Genomic DNA, 23,561 nt, shown 5'->3' on the forward strand with positions numbered 1-23,561 from the left:
AATGAGAAGTATAACATGCTGAAAGTTCAGGAAATATATCCACTGTTAGAAGGACCCAGATATCTCTTGAACTTCAATCTGTATTCAATTTGAGGAGTACAAACCTAAACTTGTTGATGAATGGAGTGAACTACATCTGTCTTGATGATGATTGAAAGGATTTGGTTAATTAGTAAAACCAAGTGTCCAAAGCTTGTCGTTGATAAGTTTCTTGACCGCCAAATGAACCAAAAACTAACCAAAAATATACCCTGATTTCCAATAATGTTGTGACACATCTAATACTCAAAGCCTCCATGATTCCATCAGGGAAGAGTATTCCAGATTTGTTGTACTTTACATTGAATTAAAAAAATATAATTAACATTTTATAAGTTTTTTTAATTTAATTTTATCGCACTTTTTTTTGAGAGGAAAATTTTATCATATAATTTAGTAGTATAATTTAGTGACTTTTAAAATTAAGGGAGTGTTTAGATAGAGTATTATTCATGGACAAAAATAAAGTGACTGTTTGAAAGATGATCTCTTTCAAGCGGAGTTATTTGGCCGACAAAACTAGTCTCACCAACTGCTGAGCATTTTGCCACCTCAAGATAACTATCATAAGAAAAATTAATACAGCTTCGATTTTAAAGTGTTAGGATGGAGAAATTTAAAATTTTAAAAAATTTTAAATTTTAAGAATTTTAAATACATTAGTTATACGTATTTATATGTATTTTTTTATATGTTCACATTTGATCAATATTTTATAAACTTTTTTGAAATTTTAAATTTTACGATAATATTTTATAAACTTTTTTGAAATTTTAAATTTTTCATTTATCGTAAAAAGTATTGAAATAATGAATTTTAAATTATAAAAATTTAAATTTTTAAAATTCTTTATTCAACTTTATAATTAAGAGAGAATAAGAGAATATAAAAGATTAAATTTAAAATGTAATAAATTTTATAACAAAATATATAATTAAGAGAGAATAAGAGAAAAGATTAAATTTAAAATGTAATAAATTTTACAACAAAAATATATAATTAAGAGAGAATAAGAGAAAAAAAAAATTTAAAATATAATAAATGATAAAATGGAAGAACCAACTCGTGGAGTAATTGGCATGTGATAATTTGTTTCAAAGAATAACTTTTTTCCCAAAAAATATTGGACACATTTTTTTAATATACATTTTAGTATTAAGAGATTTTTTTTAAAATGAGAAATGGATTTGAATTAAAATGTGATTTTCAATCAGAAGGAAAGAAGTATGTATATTCAAAAAATTTAATCCTCAAAAGGATAAATATGTAATAAATATATCCGACCGTTTAACTTTCGGTGGATAGGTATGTGATATAGAGGGATGAATTTGTACGAAAATATCGTTTTGAACGAAAATATTTATAATTTTTTATTAGAAAAAATGTTATTAATTTTTTTTGAACTTAAAGTATAGTACTAAAATGTGAATAAATTATTATTATTGAATGAAAATGTCAATAATTTTTTTTATTGGACCTAAATATTGGTGTGATTCTATTAGATTAGTTTGATTAAAAATTTTGTTTCATTTAAGAATAAACTATAATTTTAGATTAAATTTTCGTCCTTCTTTTTATCATTATAAGCACAACATTATAACAATTACTTAAAAAAATATATTGACAAACATAATAATAATGATAATATTGATTATCAATCATAATTTATCTTTCACAATAGAAATTATTCAAAATAAATATGATACAAATTTACCAAAATACATCGTGCATCAATCAGTACAAACTTTTTCAAATTATAATAATTAATTAATATCTATTATTAATAAAAGATGAATACATTCCATATTTCACTTCTTTAAATCTTGATTATTTCATTAGTGGAATAAAGTTAAAATCTGATAATAAGAGAAGTTCAAATCTTCATTATTATGTCCAAGAAGATTTAATCAAATTATATCCAATTGTTAAAAGATAAAGTGAAACTAACATTGATTCAATCAGGAGATCACATGTTAGGACTTACTACCACCTATGTATTCGATCCTGTTTAGCTTTGATTGAAGATTGTATGGTATTTGGTTGAGACTTGCAACTGTAGATCATTACTTGTTTCCCCACAAATTGTTTATGCATTCCGCATCTGTTAATATTTAATATTGCTATCCTCATGAAATAAGAGCAATTAATCATCAAGGAAGTCTGACTTTAAATCTTTCATATTCTCAACCCAGCCTTTATAAGAAGTCACAACTTGGATAAAATCTCATCTTCCAAGTTCATTTGCAGAGCAAAAGTTTACAGGAGATGGGATAGAAGTTCATGTTGGTTAATTTGAAAAATCCAGATGATACTGGATAAATCTGAAGTCGTGTATAACACTTTCAGATTGAATCAAATTTCGGGGTTCAACCAAAATTGTTCAATCGGATAAAATCAGAAGATTATAATTCAAGAGTTTTGTTTTGGTCTTGAATGTTTTGTCACCCGTTATGCTTTCTGAACCAGAATGATTATTTATGATCAAAGAAAATGTGGTTTTTGGCGGTTGATGGAAGTTATTTCTTTTTAAAAATTGTCGTTGATGGAAGTTTTAGTAACTTCCATGTAACTTCCAACCGTTGATGGAAGTTTTAGTAACTTCCATGTAACTTCCAAATGCCTAAACCGAACATCTCATTATTACATTAAAACAAGCGTGCACTCTTATTTTAACATAATAAAAAGATCAATTACACTAAAATGTCCAACAAACCTCCCCCATTTTAGTGTAATTACCGATCAAATCACCAAAGTCATAACATACAACAAACTACTGCATAAATGAAATATCGTGACGATTGAATTTCATCTTAGCAAATTACACGTTTCAAATATTCGAATATCAGGGTGTCACTAAGGATTGAACCCTTTCTATTCATAATAAATACATGAAGATAATTTGCACAATAGTTTATAACATTACTCTTGCTCGACACTAGTTTACTAGCCTGTGTCCCTATCCTTCATAAGCATATCAAAGCCAAGTCCCAACTTCTTGAAGCAGCTAAATTTCATGCTTATATAGGTAGTTCTTTTCTTTCTTGCACCTGCAAATGCAATTTTTCAAAAGAACCATTGAGAAGTTATACTTCAACCTCCTTAACTTGCAGAATCGAACACATACCTTTTGGGATACTTTCGATGATGTGTTCCAATCTCTACATGTTAAGCTTTCCACATTGAATTTAGCACTTAATGTCATATTAGATGGGAATTGGGTATCTTAACATGAGAGATTTCAGATGTACTTTAATCCTAATCCCACAGCCGACCTTTTCACGAGATCTCTACTTAACCCTTTGGTTAAATGATCGGCCAAATTATGTTGAGTTCTCACAGCCCTACATCCCCAAATTTTGAGATAACTCAAATTTGGTGTCTTTTTGTGCCAAAGTTCATATGGGGTAACCTTATTCCTTTTGTTAGGAATTCGGTTCAACAAGTAGCAGGCTGTCAACATAGCCTCACCCAAAATCCTTAGGATAACATGGAATTCACCATTTCTTTCAAGGTTCTATTCTTCCTTTCGGCTACACCATTCTATTGTGGTGTATAGGGAGCTGTAGTTTGATGTATTATTTCAGTAGATTGAAAATAAACTGGATCATAATACTCACCTCCCCTATCCGTACGAAGAGTTTTGATTAGCCCATTTTGATGAAGTTCTACCTCTTTCTTATAAATTTTAAATTTATCAAGAGCTTCATCTTTTGTATTTAATAAATATACATAACAATACCTTGATGCATCATCAATAAAAGTAACGATATTTTTTATGACCTAATGATGGAGTAGCATGCAAATCATACAAATCACTATGAATAAGGTCTGAGACTTTAGTCTCACTTTTAACATCCTTAAAAGGTTTCCTAGTGGTCTTGGTCAACATGCAAGTTTTGCATTTTTCAATGTTCATATCAAAAGGAGGAATCATACTTGTTTTTGACATATCTTTTAATCTTTTGTAATGAACATGTCCTAATCTAGCATGCCAAATTTCTGATTTTGTCATATTAGTTATAGAACTACACGAGGCCATACAAACAGATTCATGAACAAAAGGAACATCAATGTTTAATTTAAACATTCCATTACAACGATAACCAAATCCAACAAACGAACCATGTCTTGACAAGATGTACTTGTCACTTTCAAGTACTTGCTTGAAACCACAATTATTTAAAACCATACCAGACAATAAGTTCTTACGAATACCAGGTACAAATAAGACATTATCCAAATACAAACTTTTTCCGGAAGTAAAAACTAAATTCACACAACCTAATCCTAGGATTGGTTCAGTTGCAACATTGCCCATCTTCACAATAGAGCCATCATCGATTGGTCTAAATTCCTTGAACCAACGATAATCTTTGCACACATGGCTTGTTGCTCCCGAATCAAACCACCAAGCAACGTCATCATCCTGCACATAGAATGCATCAGATATTAGTGATACATAATTTGAATTCATATTCAAATTAAAATTATTCACTACAATCTGACCTTGTTGCTTTTCAGGATCATTAGACCCACTTGGACCAGCCTTGTTCTTTCCTTTGAACACCCGGCAATCCCTCTTTAAATGACCAGGTTTCCCACACTTCCAACATGACAATTTTGTCTGTTTGTTTGGACCTTTGTTCTTATTTCCTTGAAATTTTCGTTTGTTACCTTTAGCATTGTAATTTTGCTTAACTGTTCTACTTTCCTCTACCATATTAACGGAAGAGGAACCTGCTACGTTTTTATCATTGACTTTGTCAATTTCCTGAGCCCTCAGCGACTCCTCAATCATGAAATGACTACCAAGTTGAACCAGAGTCAACTCTTCCTTCTTATGTTTCAAGGTATGCTTGAAGTCTTTCCAAGAAGAAGGCAATTTATCAATTATAGATGAAACTGCAATGGATTCATCCATTTTCAAATCATGTTGAGTAAACTGACCCAAAATCCGCAGCAGTTCATTATATTGTTCCATAACAGGCCTCGAATCAATCATTTTGTAATTAAAGAAATTACTAACTAAAAATTTGTTACTTGAGGCATCTTCTGCCATATACTTGGATTCAAGAGAGTCCCATAATTCCTTAGCAGACTCAACATTTTGATAAATATCAAAGAGAGAGTCAGACATACCGTTCAGAATGTGTCCACGACAAATGTAATCGTCGTTCTCCCATTTCGAACGCTTCCTTGTTTGATCCAGAGTTTCGTCTTCCATAAACACCGGCATCGGTGTACTCAGCACATACACCACATTCAATGTTGTCAAGAGAAAGTGCATCTTCTTCTGCCATCTTCTGAAATCCTGCCCTTCAAACTTGTCCAACTTCGCAAACTTGCTTGTCATCTTCGAACTATCGTTCGTCATCTCGAAAGATTTGATTCAATCTTTTGTTGGTTAATTTGAAAAAATCGAGATGATACTGGATAAATCTGAAGTCGTGTATAACACTTTCAGATTGAATCAAATTTCGGGGTTCAACCAAAATTGTTCAATCGGATAAAATCAGAAGATTATAATTCAAGAGTTTTGTTTTGGTCTTGAATGTTTTGTCACCCGTTATGCTTTCTGAACCAGAATGATTATTTATGATCAAAGAAAATGTGGTTTTTGGCGGTTGATGAAAGTTATTTCTTTTTAAAAATTGTCGTTGATGGAAGTTTTAGTAACTTCCATGTAACTTCCAACCGTTGATGGAAGTTTTAGTAACTTCCATGTAACTTCCAAATGCCTAAATTGAACATCTCATTATTACATTAAAACAAGCGTGCACTCTTATTTTAACATAATAAAGAGATCAATTACACTAAAATGTCCAACAGTTCAAACAGGATGCCAGGTTGTCGTTGTTAATGACAAGGATATTACAGTGAAGGTGAAATCAACGGGAGATGTTTGCTTAGTGTCACATGGGTTGATTGTCTATGTGATTTTGTGGAGGAAATTATAAAAAGATAGAGGAGAGAAGAGAGACAATATGTACGTAGAGGAAATAGAATTATTCTATTCTAATTCAAATTGTTCTAAGCAGTGATACAATAAATAACAAAAGATAAACTAATTAGATAACAAGATATTAGTAAAACAGAATATTAAAACTAACTTGCTCCTTAAAGATAAGAATCACTTATTCACTAGCCTAATCCATTAAAATTGACTTATTCCTACAATATAAGAAACCAACTTATTTAATAAATTATATTTTAAAAACTGAAAAATAAAATATTATGGAGTTACAAAAATATATCTTCAACAACGGTCTGGTCAACATTTCAACTCTACAAGTTATAAGGGACTTTATGGAAGAAATTGGGCAGGTGCTGCTTCATTCCATGCACTTCTGAAATGTTTTTTGCCCCACCCTTTATTCTTGTGTATGTGCGTGTCAGCATGTGCACGTAGTGAGGAAGGTACTCCAGCTTTTTTAGTATATTACATCAGATCCAACATGTAATCAATAATTTTCTCTTGGCTTATAATCACAATCAACTATTGTATGGGTAATCGTATCCGTATAAACGAGAAGTGCAGACTAAAAGGCATGTACTAGCAACTAATGAATGGTTGCGTGTGAAGGGATGTGAAGATGTGTATGCCATTGGTGACTGTTCTAGCATAACTCAACGTAAAATCATGGTATTTATTCTTACTTGTAAGCTTATTTAATATGGCAATGTGCTGCATCCTATCTGATCGAATACAGATATGACCAGCCTAATTGGGTTTTGATGAAGCCATTTGATTATTTCTGATTAGTTCAACAAAGTTGTTACATGTACTTAAATGCTATAATTTCTATCATGAGATGAGAACTGAGGAATTTATGTCACCCTAAGACAGTTATGTAAATGACGATTGAATTTATCTGTCATAATTAACTTGTTACCTTGGTTTCTAGGATGATATCACATCCATATTTGAGGCTGCAGGCAAAAATAACTCCGGCACCTTAACTATTGAAGAATTCCAGGAGGTGATGGATGACATTATCTTAAGATATCCACAAGTTGAGCACTATCTAAATCAGAAGCATCTGCATGATTTTACCACTCTGGAAAGATTTACAAGGGAATGAAAGCAAGGAAATAGACATCGAAGTGTTTAAGCTGGCCCTTTATCATGCAGATTCACAGGTGAAGAGTCTGCCAGCAACTGCACAGGTATACACCATTTCGGCAGTAACTTAATGCTTCCTTATGCAGATGCTTTTTGCTGTCGCATATCTTATACACAGTAAGTTTTTAATGTATCGATATATCTAGGTTGCTGCCCAACAGGGTGCATATCTAGCTAGATGTCTTAACTGCAGGGATCATGCTGAAGAGAATCCTGAAGGTCCTCACGATTTAGCGGATCTGGACGTCATAAGTTTCTTACCTTCAGGTAAACCATGTACTTCATGTTGCTTATAGTTGTGTTTCCTGTATTTTCTGTCTATGGAGTGGTTTGAAGATATACTTTTGTAATGACATAATATTTTATTTTTTCAGTTTTTAAAATAGGATTTAATAAATAAATTGGTTTCCCATATTTTAAAAGTAAGTCAATTTTAATGGATTAGCCTAGCCAATAAGGATTCCTATCATTTTGTTATCTAATTAGTTTATCTTCTGCATTGTATCGTTGCTGAAAACAATTTGATTTAGAATAGAATAATTCTATTTCTTACGCATACTTATTATCTTTCTTTTCTCCTCTGTTTTTTTATAATTTCCTCCACAAAACCAATCGAAAATGCAAGATTTTGTACAGTATGTGAATAAAATGCCAGGGAAATCCAGTATAACTGTTAAGTTGGTCACTAATCCCATTATGTAGTGATTACTTCAAATTTGAAAGCAGAAGTTGATAAGAATTAAGAAACACTGCCGTGAAGGGATTAGATGTCCAATTAGGCAAGTTGTGCACTCTATGGTCTACTCAATGTCACTATGTAAATAAGATTCTTGACAACAAATAATTGCTTTGGTTGATTTTTATGCCATGGCATCCCTATGGAGGACCTTCTTCCACTTCCTGAGATGAAGCATTTTGTTTCTACTTGAAAGTTGAAACCACGTTCGTATGTTGGACTTTAAGGTCTGTTACATATGAGGCCTATTGCTCAACTGTTCAAGCAAAATATAACAATTGTGATTTGTTAAAACGCCTGTGAAAGGATCAATTTTTATTTTTTTTTGGGTGAGCCTGGGGCATCTCCTAGCCAATAGCCAAAGACTACTTCCTTGAGATATTGAGATCCATTTAGTAACTAACCACCCCCAACATATGCTTTTCTATGCATATGGACCTATGGATCGAACCCTTGACCACACGCTTAAGGGGCATGGTTATTTGTCAACTGTACAACACTATGTTGTTAAAATATTTGACCATAACTAACATGCACCTTGTTCAAGCTATATTTTATAATAAGATATGAAAATAACATCTAACCAAAAGATAAAGTATCACATATAATGATCATGATTCAAAATTAAACACTAATTGGGTTCAAAGATGTTTCAATAACCATTTTGTGTTAGTTTTTTCTCTAGTTAAAGACATAATATAATAGGTAATGATGTTTTTATGCCCTTTTCTTTTGCTTGCTTTATCCATGACTAATCAGTGAGAGGTTGGTTACCTTACCTGTTAACAAAAGGTATAGGCATTTGGGACAATTTGCTCCACTGTGTGGGGAGCAGGCAGCTGCAGAACTTCCTGGAGACTGGGTTTCCATGGGCCACAGCACTCAATGGCTTTGGTATTCTGTATATGCAAGGTAATTAAAGATATGCAAAGCATACTTGTTTGACACAGGGCAACTAAGTTAAGTTATGTGCATAACCAGGTACTTTTATCTAATAACTCTTCTGTTCAACATTCAGCAAGCAAGTGAGCTGGGCCACAAGGGTCTTGGTCATGTCTGATTGGACAAGAAGGTTCATATTTGGCAGGGATTCAAGTAGAGTTTAATTTGACACCTTCTTTCCCTCTTGTTAATTTTTGTACCTAATGTATAGTGATATATGTTGATTGAACAACATTTTACTCCATCCTCGATTGGAAACAGTTTGAGATCAACTGTCATTTGATTTTGGTTGAGTGTTTCCTTTTACAGCTTCCATTTTGCATCCATATATATGTGTGTGGATTTGGATTGGATCCTTTCAACATGTTCCTTCCTATATTATGTGAAAGAAAAGGATATGGAATCAAATTTGATGGATTATATCATAGTTATTTCTGTCTTTTTGTCGTGACCAAAGAATTAATTGAACATAAAAGAATTCAGAGTCAAATCTCACGTAGGGTTCATTATTATTTAAAATAAGGAATTTGGAATGACATTGAATTGATTTAGATTTAAAATAATTTAGAAGACAACTTTTACACCAAATTTTACCGGACAGAAGTAAAATCAAATCATTTTTAATTTAATAACTTTAAAAACAAGTGATTTTGTTTCAAAATTAAATCAATCACTTATATGTGGAGTTTGAACTCGTAGAAAAATGCATGGCCAAAAACAGAAGATGATGTAAAAATGGCTGAATAAGAAGAATGACAGAGTGAGAATAATGTATTTAAAGGGAGATCTCATGTCTGCAGTGGGGGTTGGGAATACCCGTACTCTATGATCAAGGAAAAAAAAATATCTGTAAAAGAAAATGAGAATAGGCTACTCCGAGGTTTGAGCAAAGTTGCACTTTGACTGCTTAATTCTCGGATCATTATGTAATGAATCATCATACAATAATAATTTTTAATTACAATGTGTTTTTGGCCATGCATTTTTCATCGTGTTCAAACTCCGCATGCACTGGAGATCTATTCCTCGTACTCGTACAAAAGGGCAAGTGTACTATTTCCCTTGATTTAACAAGTCAACATAAGAAAATGCATTTGCATACTACGTGCCAGTAGTAACAACTTTGACCGTGCCATAGTGTTTGAAACCATACCTTAAAATTCTGTTACTCTTCCGTTGTTCTCTAGCACTCAAATATTGTATTTTCATTTTTTCTTACAAAGAGAGCAAAAGTAACATATAGGAACAAGCACTGAAGAAGACAAATTAGATAGCTAGCTAGGGGTTTCACAATGCGTTGGTCTTCCTTCTACCACACAGCCTCCAGGGTTTTCAATGAGTATCCATCATGGTCCAAGTCTGTTGTTGTATGCACTGTCATCAGGTCTAACATACTCTCAAACGTTCTTGCATTTTTTTCTTCTTCAATATGTTGTGTTCTAGTCCAACTCTACAACAACTTGTTCAATATAAAAAAGGGAGTCTTTGTATATGTCGGGTGAGAAATTATTATATAGACCAGAAATATGTAGTTTTGGTCAATCTTTACATGACATATAATCATATTTTTGAATTTATAAGAAAAAAGTTAATAACATATCATATGAAGATTCGTTAAGACTACATGATTCTAAATCATGTAATAATTTTGGCATTGTAACAACATTATGTGTGGAATAAAGCGTACTTGGTGAAGGTGGCAATGGAGTGACATATTTGGTGGTTTAACATCGTTACCTTGTCATGTCTGCTCAAGAAATTGGTTGCAGATCTCGTGAAGTATCTCATATACTTGGATTGGATAAGACTTTGTTATTTTCGTCGACTTTGTCTGTGTTGATATAATCTTTATTTAACGGAAAATTAAATTGTTACTCTAAACATTATGAATTTACATCAACAATATAATTAGATTCACGTTTTATATATATACTAAAAAGTTGTTTAATTTACGGTAGACAAGAGTTATACCAGTAAAATCAATTAATATTTTTTTTGTTAGTACGTAACAAATTTTAGTGAGTGATTGATCTTCTTATAAGTAGTTTGGTATTGGATTTTCTTTTTGTCCTAGTTTTTGTTTCATTTTATATTTATCTCTTTCTTTATTGGGTTAAGCAGTAGTGGAGGTCTAGTGGCATATTGCGATGCCAAACCAGAATATGCTAATCAAAGTCAAAAAAAGAAGGTGGTGGTGCTTGGAACTGGCTGGGCTGGAACCAGCTTTTTGAAAAACATGAAAAGCAACTCCTATGATATTCATGTGGTTTCACCACGTAACTACTTTGCATTCACTCCATTGCTACCAAGTGTCACGTGTGGCACAGTGGAAGCAAGGAGCGTCGTTGAACCGATTCGCAGTATCACACGAAAGGTATTCCCTTAGATAATACTATCTCTTTTCCTCATTATAAGAAACAAGTTATAATAAATCGATTAGCAAGATATAATAAATTGATTAGCAAACACCAGAAGGTATTCCCTTAGATAGTACTATCTATGTTCTTTATTATAAGAAATAAGTTGTAGTGTATTTAAACTATAACTTGTTTCTTATAAATAGGAACAAAGATATAGTATTGCATAGTGTATTTGCTTCAAAATTATATTTTAGTCGAACCATAGTTATAGTACATACACTTACTTACAAGGAGAAACTGTGTCAACAGAGCGGTGTAAATATTCATTTCAGTGAAGCTGAATGCTATAAGATCGATAACAAGAACAACAAAGTTTATTGCCGTGCTAGTAAAGACAAAAAGTTGGGTGGCCAAGAAGACTTTTCCATTGATTATGATTACCTGGTAATAGCCATGGGAGGCCGTTCTAATACCTTCAACACACCTGGTGTTCAAGAGCATGCCCATTTCTTGAAGGTATATATCTTTTATAGTAGCAATTCCTTATATGGTTTTATTATTATTATTCTCCAAATAGAAGTTTCACCAAGGCGACCTATATTAATGTTTAATGTAAACTAGCACCAGATGTAATTAAGAATTGTATATATGTTTTGTTCTATCTTATCTAGGAGAAATTATTGTATGGTCTAAGACTTCATGTGTTCATAGTCTCCCATTTTTGTAAGACACATAATCGAGATTTTCAATGTACAAGAAAGAGTTAATAACATGGATAAAACTTAGATGCAATACCTAAAGTATTGTTTGTTCTGTTCTTCAATTAGAATTAGAGTCTTATCTCGGTAATAAGCATAGTAAAAGTCTACATTAAAGGATGTCATGGATTACCGAAGTGAATCTTTAATTCTTATTGGAGAACAGTAAAAAACAACACACAAGATATTGTATCTAAGTTTTTTCCTTATAACATTCAATTACGTGTAACGTGGAGATTGATAAGGAGTATGGTGATCCTGGATCATGTAACAATTTCTGCTTTTCCAGGTGTGCATGTGAGTGTATTCATATGAAAAAAGGATCCTTTTAATTAGATGATATGCTAAACTAAACTTAAACTACTCTTGATGCTCTCTGAAGGAAGTGGATGAAGCTCTAAAAATTCGTCATACAGTGGTTGACCTTTTTGAAAGAGCTAGCCTTCCTTCTTTACCAGTGGAAGAGAAGAAAAAACTTCTGAGTTTCGTAGTTGTTGGTGGTGGTCCAACTGGGGTAGAGTTTGCTGCTGAGCTTCATGACTTTGTGCTTGAGGATATGGCTAAGTTATATCCTTCCCTTAAAGACTATGTGAAGATTACTCTCCTGGAGGCAGGCGAACATATCTTAAACATGTAATATATTTTTTCTTCTTTATTAGCATATAAAGATTAGGACAAAACTTAGATACAGTTTCATAATAAGTGCTTTTAGTGTTGTTGTTCAATTAGAATTAGAATTTCATCTCAGTAATCTATGATGACCTTTAATGCAAATCTTTATTACTTGGAATACCGAAGTGAAACTCCTATTCTGATTGGAGAATAACACCAAAAACACCTGTGAAATTGCATCTAGGTTCTTCATTGCATGATTGGAGTTACGATGAACATGTGAAAATTTAAAAATTGTTTTGGATGAGACATATTTTCACTCTAATAAAGCATCCTCTTTTTTCCATCAACAATTTTACCTCTTTGTTGTTTAGATGTGAGAGTCTATGATATAATCCCTTGGTTCATTGCAGGTTTGACAAGAGAATTACAGAATTTGCTGAACAAAAGTTTGCCAGAGATGGCATTGATGTGAGGTTGGGATCTATGGTTGTCAAAGTTGGTGAAAACGAAATCACTGCCAAAGAAAGGTCAAGTGGACAAATTGTTTCTATACCTCACGGAATGGTAGTTTGGTCAACTGGTATTGGTGCTCGCCCTGAAGTAGTTGAATTTATGAAGCAGCTTGGCCAGGTTTGTTTCTCACAATCCAAAGGCAAAATTTAGAAGTAAGTCATAGTCAGTGTTTAAATTTTGCTAGCATTGAAGAATTCTTTATGTGACAGGTTAATAGACGTGCACTGGTCACTGATGAATGGCTAAGGGTGGAAGGATCTGACAACATCTACGCTCTAGGTGATTGTGCTACTATAAATCAACGTAGAGTTATGGTAGGTGCAATCTATGCATTGTGCATTCTATAAGCTTCTTTTTTTTAACCTATGCTCCTTCATTTAGCCTATAATGTGATGTGATTATGGAAGGAAAATAGTATCAGGCTATTATCAGCTAGTAGCTACCACATTATGTAAGTGTGAGTAAAAATTTCTACATTTGATAGATATGAACATGTTGAGTATCAGGCTATTTCCTAACACTTGTTGACTATTGATTAACCATTGACATCAAATGTTACTTTTGCTAGGAATCATTGACATTTTAACAACACATCATGGTGCTGCAGTGATCTGCTATTTCTTTAAGTTCTAATGTAACTTTTTTCTCTTTGTGTGTCATGGTTTTAACAGGAAGATATAGCCGTGATATTTAGCAAGGCTGACAAGAACAATTCTGGAAAATTAGATCTTCAAGAATTTAAAGAAGTTGTTGGCGACATTATTGACAGGTATCCACAAGTGGACATTTATTTAAAGAAGAACCAAATGAAAGACATGGCCAGCTTGCTAAAGAAATCTCAAGAAAGCAATATTATAGTGGACATTGAATACTTTAAAGAAGCCCTTTCCAAAGTAGACTCTCAGATGAAAAATCTTCCTGCAACAGCTCAGGTACATGTATAACATATACCACTTAAGGGCACTGGTTAAGAAATTGAAAGATGGAAGTTTTATTGAAAATTATAGGAAAATGCATTTTTGTGCATTCGAATAAAATACTTTTCCCTTTTACTTCTCTATCCAGTGCTCTTACTTATAAGTTGAAACTTTTCCTACTTATAAACTAGGGGTTATGTTACGTATGCTTTGGTCCTTTCAACTTTGAATCATTATAGGTAGCTGCACAACAAGGAGTCTATCTTGCAAACTGTTTCAACCGCATGGAGGAGTGTGAGAAGTATCCAGAAGGCCCTCTCAGGTTCAGGGGAGTTGGACGCCATCGGTTCCGTCCCTTCAGGTATGTGAGAAATTATTATATGATTCAAGACTACTATGATTCCTGTGAATATCTAAGTGACATGTAACCATGTTTCATGAACTCTTTCTAAATTAAAAAAACAATTGGTCAGGACTTTGAACATGTGAGAGGCTTCGACTATGTAATGATCTCTCTATGTATGGAGATGCTTTGCATTGTACAATTTAATCTTCCAAATTCCAAAGTAACCAAATACTTTATAAAGGGTATTGTTAGCATAACCAACTAGCAACTAGGGTTAACTGCAAATAAAGAACAAAAGTATTAGGGGATTCTAAAATCTAAACTATGCTAATTCATGTGACATAAAGTACGGTTAATTTAGTTAAATAAATAGTTTATGGTTAATGTGTTTGTAATTCACCATAAAGTAAACAAATGGTTAAATTTAAGTGCTCGATTAATTTTGCGTGTGTAACCAAAATGGTGCATGATTAACTGAAATAGTATGGATCAACAACTTGAGGTCTAACTCTTAATTTCATTATTTATTTATTGAAAGGTACAAGCATTTGGGACAATTTGCTCCTCTAGGAGGAGAGCAAACTGCAGCTCAGCTTCCAGGAGATTGGATTTCAATTGGTCAGAGCACCCAGTGGCTATGGTATTCGGTGTATACAAGGTAATCTATTCAACAAACTCGTAAAATATATTTTTAGTCCCTTAAAATATTAATTTTAGTCTCTATAAAAATTTAAGAAGTATTTAGTCTTACATTTATTCAGGAACACCGCTTTTTAGTCCTGATAAAGGACAAACAAAAACCATATTACTTTTGGTAAATTTAGAGACTAAAATGGTACTATTAAAATTTCCAATAAACTAAAACCAATTATTCGAAATATTTGGAGGGATAGAGAACATATTATACTCAAAATTATCATAGAGGCTTAGTGTTAGTACTTAGTATGTTTCCATCTTCTAACGATTCCCAAAACATGCAGCAAACAAGTGAGCTGGAGGACAAGGTTTTTGGTGGTTGGTGACTGGGGAAGGCGATTCATATTTGGAAGGGACTCAAGTAAAATCTAAGATCTCATTGAAAGCTAAGGCCTACTTCATATAGATTTCTTGGCACAGCAGAGTAAATGATCCACAAAAAATAGAAAGAAAAAAATGTGTTTTTTTTATGCAACTTTCTTTTTCTCTTTCTCCCTATCTTATAGTATATTAATTGTAATTGATAAACAACCTTATGTTTTGAATTGGTTTTGGTTGCCAAACAAAAAAGATCACATTTACAGGGTCCACTTCATCTTGTGCAATAAATCAGTTTAGAGTTTTGAAAAGCTTATATGCTGCTAGTTTACCAGACACACTGAAACTCAACCCACAAATTATAAAATAATAAATTTTGCATTGCAACTAAACCATTTTTCAGGGGTTTTTCTAGTCCAGATCATAATGTGGTAAGACGGATATGCGATGCATTATTGGGCCATCAAATAAGGTGTAGTACAGTCTGAAAAGTAGTGTTGTTTGTTAAGCATCTTTAATTTGTAGGGAAGGACAGTTAAACGTGAATGATGCCTTTTTAAAAAGAAAAATATATTGTACCTGTACAACAAATCTGTAGAATGATGAAATAGGAAGAAAAACGGCGAAGATAAATGTTTAAATATGCTTTTAATCTTTGAAAATAATACTATTTTCTCATTTAATTTTTATAAGAAAGAATATTTTTAATTTATACATTTATTAATGTGACACAATTTGGTTTAAACCCAAAAGACATGAGACAAGATTATTTCTCACTTATATGATTTTATTTTTAATGGAGATATTTTTAATGGAGATGGAACTTGGGTTTTATGTTATTGTTACTCTTTACTAAATTAAAGACTAAACCTACATCTATGAGTTTTTAAGAATTAAAAAGCAATAAAACATTATAAAAAATAAAAATAAAAATCCAGATATTTTAAGGAATAAAAATATATTTAATTTTAAAATAAACAATGTGATAATGAGGGATAAAAAAGTATTTGTTTGCAAGTTATATATAAAAAATTAATATAACAGTTAAAAAAAATTGAGATAAACAAGTAGACAAACAAGTATGGTTAAAGTTGATAATCCACGCTAATCCCAAAATCTTGATAGCGATATCAAATCTCAGATGTCATGCTTCTAACATAATCCTAATATAATCCAGAAATCTCCCAACACCCATCCTAGTTAATAAAGATCACCAACTACACGATTTTAAAAATCCCTTGAATTAAACAAAACTAATTTCATACTAAAATCGATTGCTTCTTCAAGGCATGGCCAATCATCATGTTGCATTATATTGTAATTATTTTTCCTGATTATTTTTTTCTTTCAATTTTACGAACTTTGCTTAGAAATTACTCTTACTCCGTAATTGGGAAATCGAAGTCCAATAAGTTCTATACAACTTAAAATTTACAAGTTAATCCGCAAAAAAAAAAATAATAATAATAACTTACAATTTACAAGAAGAAAGCTGAAAATAAAAAAGGGTTGCAAATTGAGTGTGGTAGGACGCGAAGCAGAGGATACTAGCTAGCCCTGGACCCAGCAACTGAAGTACATAACTTTCCGAAGAGACTCGTCGGTGTGGCCATGTTTATCCTCCACCACCACGTCACTCTTCGCGGCGGGTCTAAGCTCCGACAAGTCTCCGGCGGAGAACACCCGTCGCCGGCTCTTTGGGGAGTGGCCCTCCGCCGCGGCCACGGTTGTCGGCATCCAAAGGCGGAGCAAGTAACTCATCTCTTTATGGTTTTTGTTTTGTTGTTTTCGGAGTGGTGGCACGTTGTTGGGGACGAGGAAACTGAAAGGGGGTGTGAGACAGTGAGTGTGTCTTTATAGACGAAACAGGGGGCAGTAGTGGTTTTGCATATGCAGCTAAATGTAAAAGGGTGGTTTTGCTAGTAATGGTGGGGCCTTCTCTTTACTTGGATATTGGAGACATGCATCCAATCTAACACAAAATACACTACAATACTATTTTGGACAATTTTTTAAATAGGTTGGAATTTATTAAGGATTAGGAAACTAAGTGGGTTACTAAATTTATTTAACAAATTACATTTATTTGATTATCTATACATTTGTACATACATTAGATAAAGGACCTAATGATTAGTTAAAGTGGTAGGATTTAGACTCCTTCAGCTTGTGATCAGGGGATTAATTTTTGACTGATGCATTTGGAGAAATCATTATTGAGAAGGAGTAATTTACTTATGATTGTAATTAGATTTTTTTGGAAGAGTTTAAAAAATTCCAGTGAACAACCATGATACTTTTTTGCAATTAAATGCACAGAAAAAAATACATAAAATATAAATTACAAGTAATAGAATACTCCTTAGTCCTTATTTTTTAAAATAAGTGTTAGATTTGAAAAGAAAATTGTGTTACAATAAATGTTATGTTAATTTTTTTAATGTAATATTGATTTTTTTTCACTAATACTTCTACTAACTATCACTTTGACTTTTTAATATAATATTAATAATAAATTTAATTTTGTAAAATTATTACTTTTTTTATCTATTTATTGGTTTTTATTTATATAAAATAATCTAAGATGATACTTATTTTAAAATAAAAAGAATATTATTTTAATTTAATGAATAATTTTAAGTTCAAATTTAGATATATAATTACACTAAATACTCAAATAAAAAAATTATCGCTGATATTGATTTCATTTGACTCACCTCTTATAACACTATTGTTACTCATAAAAGATATTCACATTTAATTTCCATCTTTTTGTAAACTTTATTCTTTGACTACTTTAAACCATTAATTACTCCATTCTGATCTTATTTTCTCAGTTTTTATTCAACACATTTAATGTAATAAAATTTATATTTTTTTATTTAATCTCATTTTCTTTATTCAGTCTCTCACATGCATTTTTCTTTTATTTTTTTCATAGTTTCTTATAAAATAAATCACGATTCTTGTTTTAAAAATACATACCAAGGTCACATTAATCTTTAAAACTAAAAAAATTTAAAATAAACTCCTAAAATTTGAAGTTATTTTATGACTTAATTTTCAATTTAGTTCCCAAATTATTTTAAATCTCTAAATCTTTTTTTTAACATGATTCATATCTAAATCTCTAAACTTAATAATTTATTTTCATTAATTTTTGTCCTTACTTAATATTATTATTTAAGTCCCACGTATCAATAGTGCTAAAAAATGATTTTATTTATTACTGATTCAAAAGTTAAAACTAACATTAATTACTAATTTTTAAGTATATCCTTATGTATATTTAATATCACAATATTTAATATATTTATTATTAAAAAATACTCAGAAACTCTAAAACAACAATTGTTTTAGAAAAAAAAAATAGAAAACTTAATAAAAAGAACCATTAAAAAATTTATTTGACTGTGAAACTGAAATAAATATAGTATCAAACTCAAAAGATTGGAATGGAGATGTAGAATGAGAGGCAGTGAAGTGAGTAATAAGAGTAACAGGTGGCGGGCTTATCCGAAGAGATATGGATGAGTCACATAGGTAGTGGGCCAATTAAAACCCTACACCACCTACTAACTTCACCTTCTGTCTCTTTCTTTTCTTCCTTCCTATCAATCTTTATTTTATTTTTATGCTACCATGCTAACGGATAAGGTTTAAAAAGGGTAATAAAAACTTGTCTAGTTTTATATTTGTGTTTCTTATATGGAAATATCTTTAACTACATTAGCCTCCCTAGTGTATTAAAGAGCTGTGTTTAAAATTCTAGATTTTAATTAGAATATATACTATAAAAAATTTATAATATAATACAATCATGGATTATCTATATTAATAAAAGAAATATAATATACTTTTTTGGTGTTCATAAATTTTGCACAATTTAATCCCTTTTTTTTATTATCAGTTTTTAATCTTTTATTACTCTATTCTAATAACTACTCACTACTCTCATGTGTTTTGTAAGTTATTTTTGTTTTAATTTCTATTTTTTTTAATTTAAAATATGCAAAGGCTCCCCCCCTAATTGTATAATAAAATTAATGTTTTTTTTTGCAATAATTGTGTTAAAAGTTATATGTTATATGTGTGGCAATTTTAATTAGTTAATTTTGTAAACAAATTTTAACCCACACTGTATTAAAATTAATTTCAAAATTTTAAGGCTGTGGAAAAAATTATTAGAGGGCTTAGTCAAATATAAATCTTCAATTATTCCTTAAATTATTTTTAATTTTTAAACTATTTATCAAAGTCTTATATTCAAATGATTCTAACATTTTATTCTCGATAAATAATATGGTTAGTTTATTTAATCTATATATATATTGTAATATAATTGATATTAACCATTTTAAATTCAAAAAAATATTTTTTACCAGTATCAATCATTATAAATTAGCATTGTGTAATGATTTACGTAAAAATTAACATTGAAATGTTAAAACTCTTCATTCTTCCTCAACAATTACTCATTTTTACCATGAAAAATTGTTTTTCAAGTAAGAGTTTGATTTAGGTAAATGTACATAACTATTTTGAAAAGAAAATATACATCTATATATATAAAAATATTTACAATCAGTTAGTTAAAAATCATTCTAGTAATGATTACAAAAAGATGACAATCTCATCATGTATGAAAAATTATATTTAGATAGCAATGCAAAAGATATTAACACTATATATAACAACATTTTAATTAATTCTTTCTTATCATTGAACTCATAAGTCAATTGACATATAATTATTTTAATTTAATTAGTTTTCTTAAATTCAAGTCCTACATATGTAGTTATATTAAATGTTTAGAAAAAAATTATTGTTTATAATAGTCCTATTTGGTTCAAATTAATAAAATTACCTCCTATAAAAAAAGCAACACATATAGACTTCTATCAATAATATTTCTTCAAATAATATAGTAACCGAGAAATTATTAACTAGTTCAAGATTATCACATTATTTATGATTATGACTAATAATCATGTTACACATGAACAATCAAATATATATTTACTAATTCTCTAATAGTAATTAATTGTGTTATCTCTTAATTTAAAAAATCTTAATCAATTTAAAATATTAAATTATTTATGTGCTACATAATTATTGATAAGAATTATAAACAACATGATAATTCTAAATCACCAAATAATTTCCTATTAGACAATTATCTTAATGGTCTATTTATACACATGACATGCTTAAGCCTCCATCCAGTTTAGTTGGATAAATTAATAAAATATAAGTTTGAACTAAAATTAATTAAATATTAATTTAGAATTTAGTTTTGTTTTATATGCAATGACAACAATGAGATAATGTAAGATTTCATGCAAGCTATCCAAACTTTCCACTACTAAGTTCAGTGGCGGAGTTTCACTAATTAACTTGAGGGGGCCAAAGTAATAAATAAAATATTTATATATGCAAAATTTATAATATGTAATTATATTAATTTGTTTCCATAAAAAAATTGTATTAAATTGTGCTCATATATAAATCATTAATATAATATATACTGCCTAGTTCAAGATTTTGCTATGAGAAATACAATATATATGAAATAAAACTATACAACAGTATGGAAAAAGCAAATACATCTACTCAGAGTACTGTTATTTATTCTTTCAAATGCTTAAAAGCATTAATAATTAAATCAGAATTAAACTTTTTGTTAGTTTTTATGCTTGATTGTTGTACCTTTTAAAAAAATTACCCTAAATTAGTATGAAAATAACTATATAACTCAGAAAAAATAAAATAACAAGAAAGTAATGAAAAATACCAACATGTTAAATTAATCGATAGATAAAAGGAATTTTAACACATTTTATTGTAATCTAAATATATTTATTAATATAATATAATATAATATGAAAAGGTTTTGCTGCTTTTGTGCGTTTAAATATTAATTTTGCAAGTCGATTAAATCTGCATGTTATAAAATTATATATCATATACATTTAAGGGGGCAATTTTATTTACTTTTTTAACATAAAAAACTAATCTCCAATGACATAATAACTCCACCACCTTTACGTTCCTACTTGTTCTTTCGAGCCAGCGTAAATATCACAGCAATATAATCTCCAATGACAAAAAACTGACACCATATATGTCACTGGCTCGCCACGTTTGCCAAAGAAGTTAATTAACATAATGTAGAGCAAAACATCATTGAACCTGTATAATTGGTTGCCTTGTATAAATATTAATGTTAGGAAAAAAAATCGTTGGGGCTCATGGCTCCCCTATCCCTTCTAAGATGCGTCTCTGACTAAGTTGATCCTAGTGGATTATTTAAAATTTAGTAATTAAACTATATTCTTATTGAATTTTTATTAAATATACATTAGATTCATAGGACAATATAGACGAGACAATTATATGCTAGTATATGTAAAATTATTACGACTAAGAATAATAAAAAACTAAACAAGTAATTATATCATGAAATATATAGTAAGAGATTTTATTTATATATTTTATAATAAAAGTAAAGAGAGTGATTATGAATAATATAACATGAAGCATTATAACCTAAGCTAATTAACACTTGCTTTCGTGAGAATGAGTGGTTAGCGAATGGCTTTCGTTAGTAGTACAGCATCTAACTTCAATTTGCCAATGAGTTAATAAGGTGGTTTGCAAAAACAAATGGTGATGTTGAGTAAGTAGCTTAACTTTCATTGGACATTTTAAAACTCAGATGTCATAGAAGTATCATACCAAAGATGAAAAACAAAGGGGGGGAAATATTTGAACAGAACAAAGTTGTTTGTCTACTAAAATTATGTAATAAGATAAAAGAGAGATAGAATAGAGTTTATCGCTACTTAGTTTACACATGTTTAATCCAATAAGGTCTATAAAATACCAGCAAATTAATGTTTCCTTTGATTGACTTTGAATACTTACTATAACTCAAATTCAAGATTACTGTGATTATGTGATGTTGAAATAATTTTATATATATATATATTTTTTACATGATTATATCAGTTAATTCACATATTCAATAATTTATTTAATAATATTTTAATCAATTAAAATGTTACTTTTTGAAGTTTTATCTCTCTCTCACATCACTTGTCCTTATTTTATCCCTCACATTCTTTGGTTATATGACAATTTTTAAGAAGGTATGATAAATAATTCCTTTAAATGTATTATTTCACTTGCCTCCATACAATTAGAAAGCTAACTTATATAGTTATATTTAATTATGCTCACATAATATACTGTCACTGATAGACTTTTAAAAAACATGATATATGATAAAAAAATTTAATTTTTATAATAATTATTTGAAAACTTGTACCAAAAATAATTTTTAATTGCTTGATAGTATATTTTTTTTACAGCACACATCTATTAAATTTATAGTTTCTTTTTTACAAAAACTTCTCATTTATTGAGAAGGAAAAAAGAATTTAATACATCAAGATCCATAAGGTTAGACACACTCTCACATAATTCCATGAAAATAGGTACTTATTTCGTCCTAAAATAACTATAGTTTTAATATTTAAAAAAAATCAAATTAACTATTTTTTACACTTTTTAATGAAATATTTAAATATTTATTTTAATTTTGTTCTCTAATAAATATTGTTGTCGTAAATGACTTAATAACGTATTTATTAAATTAAGAAAAAAAGTAAGAATATTTTAGTAAAAATATTTTGAGACAGGAAGTATTGTAAGAAGAGAAACCTTTATTCCAGCAGTTTAACGACTCAAGGCAGTCAGCAGTGTAAAATTATTAGTTATCACCTTCCCTCAATATACTTATCGCAATTGAATATTTTTACAGTTGTAGTGCCTTTTAAATATTTTTATATGAATTTCTAATGGAAATGTGCTTTTCAAATATTTTTATATGAATTTTTAATTGAAATTAAAGTTTCCCTTAAATGACTTGCCTATTAAAAACTAACATTAAATGATGGCACTATTCATCAATGTAAATTTTCAGCTTATATTTTAAAATGAGTTTAATGATGATGCTAAAGACCTAAAGAAATTTTATCTTATCGTCCAATAATAAATTATCATTGATATAACTTTTAAAATAATTGAATGAGTTATAATTAAATAATAATATAAAATTATTTTATGTCTGTGCATATCCTATTTTCTCTTTTAAAATAACAAAAAACTTAAATATTACCCCAAAATTTTATTCT

At 30.0% G+C, this 23,561-nt stretch overlaps 1 protein-coding gene and 1 pseudogene across 1 annotated transcript; both read left to right on the top strand.

Moving 5' to 3' along the window:
- The first annotated feature begins 1,088 nt into the window (after positions 1-1,088).
- Positions 1,089-9,166, top strand: LOC114416363 (annotated as a pseudogene).
- A 943-nt stretch (positions 9,167-10,109) lies between these two features.
- Positions 10,110-15,663, top strand: LOC114417256 (external alternative NAD(P)H-ubiquinone oxidoreductase B3, mitochondrial-like). Its single transcript, XM_028382394.1, has 10 exons — positions 10,110-10,224; positions 10,965-11,214; positions 11,510-11,716; positions 12,341-12,591; positions 12,984-13,203; positions 13,296-13,400; positions 13,758-14,018; positions 14,243-14,364; positions 14,888-15,007; positions 15,330-15,663. The coding sequence occupies exons 1-10, from the start codon at positions 10,133-10,135 to the stop codon at positions 15,415-15,417; spliced, it is 1,716 nt and encodes a 571-aa protein (XP_028238195.1). The 5' UTR covers positions 10,110-10,132; the 3' UTR covers positions 15,418-15,663.
- Positions 15,664-23,561: the final 7,898 nt, after the last annotated feature.

This window comes from Glycine soja, chromosome 6 (assembly GCF_004193775.1).
Source record: "Glycine soja cultivar W05 chromosome 6, ASM419377v2, whole genome shotgun sequence".
Classification (NCBI taxonomy): domain Eukaryota; kingdom Viridiplantae; phylum Streptophyta; class Magnoliopsida; order Fabales; family Fabaceae; genus Glycine; species Glycine soja.